The sequence below is a fragment of the Etheostoma spectabile genome, chromosome 18, assembly GCF_008692095.1.
Source record: "Etheostoma spectabile isolate EspeVRDwgs_2016 chromosome 18, UIUC_Espe_1.0, whole genome shotgun sequence".
Taxonomy (NCBI): Eukaryota; Metazoa; Chordata; class Actinopteri; order Perciformes; family Percidae; genus Etheostoma; species Etheostoma spectabile.
The window spans coordinates 21,925,310-21,931,758 of record NC_045750.1 but is presented as its reverse complement, the minus strand read 5'-3'; the positions used below and the strand labels follow the sequence as shown (position 1 = coordinate 21,931,758).

General features: G+C 43.0%; 1 protein-coding gene across 1 annotated transcript in view; it reads left to right on the top strand.

The window, feature by feature from the left end:
- Window positions 1-5,035, top strand: part of fbxo16 (F-box protein 16) — a 12,050-nt gene extending 7,015 nt beyond the window's left edge. Inside the window, exons 5-9 of the mRNA XM_032543639.1 lie at window positions 799-968; window positions 1,458-1,715; window positions 2,183-2,282; window positions 3,037-3,289; window positions 4,873-5,035. Coding sequence (XP_032399530.1) covers window positions 799-968; window positions 1,458-1,715; window positions 2,183-2,282; window positions 3,037-3,289; window positions 4,873-4,934 — 843 coding nt within the window. The 3' untranslated portion in view covers window positions 4,935-5,035. The remainder of the gene's footprint in view (window positions 1-798; window positions 969-1,457; window positions 1,716-2,182; window positions 2,283-3,036; window positions 3,290-4,872) is intronic.
- The last annotated feature ends 1,414 nt before the right edge of the window (window positions 5,036-6,449 follow it).

Here is a 6,449-nt window from a genome sequence, read left to right as displayed (position 1 = left end):
ACTAGAAACCTTTATAAATTACATATATAATGACAGAAGTTGTATTAATTGGTCGCAAAAGGAGTCTGTTAGCAGTTAGCTCGCTCGTTAGCCGCTGAGCCATAGCGGCGTGCAGGCAGAGCGAGCAGCCGCCAGACTAACCTAGTGACCTTGTTCCTATGTACAAACAACGTTATATTATAAACAAAAGGTAACCCAGCAACGGCGATCATGAGCTTGTCTTTAGAATAAATGTTTTGGTAGGAACGAAAGATTACATCGTATGCTTCTCCAGGATCAGCCAGCGCGAAGAACGTCTACATTCCGATTGGCGGCTGGCGTTAGCCGCTGCTTGCCGCTGAACCGCGTCGTAGTTGAAAAATTTCAACTTTCTGATTGACGCCATAGACCGTTTATTATTGATAATATTAACGGTCTATGATTGACGCTCAACACGCTCAAAACGCCTGAAACGCAGCGCCAACAGATTTGCAGCTGAGAGAAGCCGGCTTCCATTGAAAATGAATGACTTCCGGTAACTTTAGACGCTCAAGTCGGTGGCGGTGTGAACGTACGGCTAGAGTGAAAGAGAGTGAGTGACCAAGTGAAAGCAATCAGGTAATTAGGTGGAAGCATAAAATCAGTGATGAAGAAAGGCGAGGAAAGGAAGTGAGGTAGGTGAGTGCCAAAATCAGAGAAAATAGGGATCTTCACTACAGCCATCTTCTGTTTTCACTATTACAATGTGTGATCCTTATTACTGAGCCAGTGGAGAATTCTGGCCTGTCCAACCCACTCACTCTGGGTGTTTTTACCCAGGTGAGCTGGATCTGGAGGAGCATAGTGGAACTGGACCAGCTGTGGATGCCAAAGTGCGTGAGGCTCGGCTGGTGCATCAACTTCTCCCCGACCCCGCTGGAGCAGGCCGTCTGGAAGAGACTCTACGTCCACACGGTGCAGGAGCTGCGAGTCACCGCGCTGCAGGTCAGGAGACCAGATCCACAATCAGCTCAGTCTGCAAACATGGTCCACATCTCAAAGACTGAGAGCTGTGAAACCAATTTGGTGCCCTGGGCTAGATTTCAGCTGTTTCTGTCGCTTTATGTGACGTTTTTGGCATTTCTTTTGATCTTTTAGTCACTTTTTCTGACGTTTCTTTTGACGTTCTTTTCAATTTTTTTGTCGTTTACGCCATTTTTTCTTTTGATGGTTATTGTAGGCTAACTTTTTGACATTTTTGATGGCTTTCTCAATGCTTTGATATTCTTTTTGACATTCTTTTTAATGTTCTTTTTGACGTTCTTCTTGATGCTTTTGAAGTTCTTTAACGTATTTTTTTAAATTTGTGGCACATTTTTCTTATCTCTAACTCATCTGTACACCCCTAGCATTTCCCTACAGCCTATGCCAAGGGCCGGATCTGCTTGCATATGCTGCACTCTGATTCAGAAGAAATATAATACAATGTAACGTTTATTCTCATCCCAGCAGCAGTCTGAGGTTCCGCACATATCAGCCATCAGCAGCAGACATGGAGCTCTGTCCGAACTGGCCGTAGTCAGCGACGAGCACGCCACCACCCCCACCAATACCCAGACACGTGGAGGCACCTCCAGGACGGGGTTCAGAAAGGAGAAGCAGACGACTACACCGCCACCATGGAAAGATTCCGACAGACGTCCTACAGACACACTACGCTTCAACTACCTGGACAACCTGGAGCCCAGTGAAGCAGCGTAAGACCGGGGGGGGGCGTGACAAGTGGTCAAATTAAAGGAAGAAATAAATTTACCATGTAAGGCATAAACAAACTTCATGTAATTAATAGGACTTGATGAGGAACATTACAATAAATAGGAGAGACATGTTTGCAGATATGCAAATAAGGTTTATTGTACAGCTCAATAAAATGTACAAAGTCTTTTGCGATTAGACTCCATCACCATATGAATATTATGTATAATATCAAATATAGGAGGCTGGGCCACCCGCAACCGGCCAAATCAGGAGCACCGGAGAGCGAGAAGAAAAACATCATGATTCATCTTCTCAAGCTTTCTTCTGTTCGTTATCTGCAGAGGGTCAAGGCACGTTGTAGTCTTTGACCCCCGACGTCTGCAGATAAGTCCAAAGCCAAGATGAAAAACATGCTGCTCCCCTTGCTCACTGCCTCGTCTCTCTGTCTCTCTGTCTCTCTCTGCAGAGGCTCCACCGGCCGCCGCGGCAACACGTCCCAGCCAGACGACAGGAGCCAGAAAACGGTGTCTGCGGCACAATATAAAATACGCAAGGCCAAATCGCTGGTAAAGTCACTGCATCCATCACTGCTGCCATGTCCCCGCTGTGACTGTACTCTCATGTCTGAGTCGGGGGGGGGGGGGGGGGGGGGGGGGGGGATCCTCTGGAGACTGTGCAGCCAGCAGGCATCATGCATTATGGAGCATCGCTTACACAGGAATAGCATGTTAATGATGGGTTCCTCAGGGAGGGAGGGGATAGAGGCGGGTGAGGGGGGGAGCCAAATGATGCTGATGATGGGGGTGAGAGGGTGAGTTAGAGGACACTGTGGCATTTAATATTCTGGCTTTGGCGAAATCCTTGTACATCATGTTGAATTTCAATTTTTCTAAACCTTTGGTTATTAAAGTAACCCCCGTTCTCTGAGAACTAAAGAACCATTAATTTGTCAATTATGTTCCCGATTAATGGATTAGTTGTTTGCTTTTTATGTCAAAAAATGACAAAAAAACGTGGATCAGTGTTTCCCAAAGTCCAAGACAATTTCCTCAGATGTCTCGTTTTGTCCACAACTCAAAAGACATTCACTTCACTGTCACAGAAGAGTGAAGAAACCAGAAGATATTCACATTTAACAAGCTACAATTATAGAATTCTTATTTATTTTTTAATTAATAAATGACTCAAACTGGTTAACATAAGAAGCTGGAATCAGATCATTTTCATTATAGACGATTAATCGATTATCAAATTAGTTGACGATTATTTTAATAGTCACTGACTATTGACTGAGAACCTTGTGTCTTTTTCTTGCTTCAGATGTTCCTCAGCTCCAACTGCAGACCCCAGCATCCTCCTCCTCCTCCTCCTCCTCCTCCTCATGAGACCCAATCTCGACCTTCTTGGGCTGCTCGCAGTCCCGAGCCCCCCGTCACCAAGGAGACCACCAAGAGCATGCTGCGCCTGGCCCAGTGGAATGCTGGGATCCGTCCGGGCCCGGTGAGGCCGGCGGTGCCCCGGCTGAGCGTGGAGGCGCTCCGGGCGGCCCAACGAACACACCGAAGCGCTCCCAGTAAGAATCCCCGCTGCTCCCCTCCTCCGCACCGAATGTGATGCAACCACACAGCAAGAAACATTCAGGACTAACTGTCACTGGTTCTCTGAGCAGTTAGAGATCCTATTAGAAATGTTATGTCAGTTACTGACTCCTGAGTGTGTGTGTGTGGCAAAGGTTTGGGGTCACTTCAAAATTTCCATACCACTCCATTGTAGACAGAATACCAGCTGATCTGAGTGGGTGGCTGATATTTAATGCAATATCTACATTGCCCATTATCAGCAACCATTCATCCAATGTTCCAAAAGCTCATTTTGTTTACTAATCTAATATCATTTTGAAAAACTAACTAGAACAACATTGGAGAACCCTTTTGCAATTATGCAAGGACATAATGTAATCTGAAAACTGCTGGCCTGGTTAAAAAAAGCAACGCAACTGATCTCAGCTGGTATCCTGTCTATAATGGAGTGCAATGGAAATTTCTAAGTGACCCCAAACTTTTGATGATAGTGTAATGATGGATAGATAGATATATAGATAGATAGATAGATAGAATAATAAAAAATATATATAACATACAGTATATATATTAAGCAAAGCATTACAAGTTATTGCAGGCTGCATCTAATTATCTATTTCACAAAATACAAAACTTAGATTAGTTTAATTATTGCTGATGTATTTCCATTGGGCTGAACTGTTCTTGGAAAGTAAAATGCACTGTTCATTTTGTGCTGCAGCCCAAACACCAAATCATCTTCTCTGCAGGCATCAGACCGTTTTCCTGGCAGATGTTTTGACATCATAGCAGGAAAAGTCCAGATGTTAATGGGACCACTTTTAGTGGAACAGAGTCACGACATTAGTGACACCTCTTGCTTTAACATGTGTTTGCTGTAAAAAAAAAAGTCTGTATTTTATCCAAAATAGAATCTAATAGGCTAAATAAAGTATTTGCTAATGACAGCATCTTAGTGTATGATGCGATCACCTTCTTAACGTTTTGATTATAATTTTCTTGTACTGACTTAAAAAGTAAATTTAACTGTGTAAAAAACAGACCTTTTATTTATTATTTAATTCACTCAATTTCAATAGTTACCTGGTAGGAAATTTGTTTTTGCAGTCTCAAATGCGTCTACAAAGGGAAATAAAATGGACCAAGTAACTGAAATGAGGAGCTTTAATTAGTATTTTTTTTTCTATTGAATAGTCCCAATCAAAAAATGTGTTCTCAGTGTGATCTGTGGATTTCTTGATAATGAGTGAATTGACCATTTAAAATGTGCAGCATGTGTGCTACTCCAGCAGTACCCGTGCCCCCCCTTCTAGTCCCGCCCCCATGTGCACCATCAGTCTGTGACCGGCCCCCGCCGGGCCCCTGTCGAACAAAAAGACACTTTCCACCGGGCTAAACAACTTATCCCTGCCTATATCACAGACTATTGAGTGAAGTGTAGAAGGAACCATCAGACTACAAGAAATCCCAGCAGTTGGAACATGTTGACCAATCATATTCCTCCATATAGTGATTTAGCAATGTGAAGCTAAAGTGGAAACCTGACTAATGCAGGGACTATTTCTATTGCTCCCAGGTACACAGCTGTTCCAGGCTCAGCCCTGGACTGTTCCTGCTTCACACACACACAAGACATGAAGTGACTCATCGCCATCGTCGGGCAGACGGCAAAACTACAGCAAGATTTTTTTTTTTTTGTGACCACCTTTTTTATTTCTTCCAAATACATTGTCGGCTTATCACCACCTCAAAAACAAACTAAATACAACAATCACATACATAAAAAAAAAGAAAAAAAAGATTATATATATATATATATATATATATAACACATACATGCATACACACATATATACATATAAATATATATTATACATATACACATACATATGCATACAACACACACATACACATAAACAAATCAACACAATAGCGACCCCCCCCCCCTCCCAATCCCTCATACCCGGTTCTCTACCCAATTTTACTGGCCATAAACAGACCACAAAACCACCATGTAAATACAGATATTGAGTTACAGCAATTCTTAACTTTATCACACGAATGCCACGCTGAGATAGTACGGGCCCGGCACTGTGCATTCTTGCCACTGACAGCTCCATCTCAACTACGTCTATGTAAGTGTTAATCCATTGAGGATTGTAATTGCATGTGGAGGCTTCCAGCGTAGAGCTAGCATTTTCTGGCCGCGTGATGCCTGTAAGAGCATACGCTTTTTACAACATGTCATCTTTAGTGGGAAGTGTCATTCAAGAGCGACAGCAGGAGAACACGGTACAATATAATCCACACAATAATAAAGTGGCACATACCTCCCCCCAAAAAGGCTTCACATCCTTACATTCCCAGTACATATGCATGTATGAACCTATACAGCCATCTGAACAGAGGGTACAAATTGGAGAAGTTAAGCGTTTCATAAGAAGTTTCCTGGAGTGAGGTAGTCCTATAGATATAGTTGAAATGATCGTTGGTGATTTGGATTCTAGAAGCAAGGCCAATCGAGGACCAATGGTATCCCAGTCCAGTGAGACATTTTCATTGTAACGTTGTAGGTCATGGCCCACACACGTGAAATAGGGAGAGTTTTGTGAGGCATCCCGAACAAAAGATTATTTTGGAGACCACCCCTCTGTTTCAACTGCTACTATGTAAAATGGAGTGCAAAGGGTGGATAGTAGGACAGAAGCCCTGGTACTCCAATGCTTTCATAGATGAACGTAGTTGAAAATACAGAAATAAAGATGTTCCAGCAATTGGTAAGACTGTCTCAGATCATTAAAATCACGAAGCCCTTTTCATTACATACATCGGCTAAAACAGGTATACCTCTAGAGCTCCATACCGGGGATGCAAAACAACCCCCCCCCCGTGAGTAGAGAATAGTTATTAAAACGGGCTATTCCGGTGCCATTACATGAGATCTTATTTTTCTTCTCAAAGGTGAGCCACGTTGATAAGAAAAAATCATTATGGTCCAAGCCGCAGCTTAGCCCGTTTTAAGGAACGCAGAGTAAATCAGATCCTCCAGTCTATGGTGATGCTAGGTCCTGTTCTATGGGTTTCCAAAAGGGTCAGAATTGGTGTTAATCCAATCTGTGAGTGGTCTTAGTATAAATGACCAAAAAAGTGTTT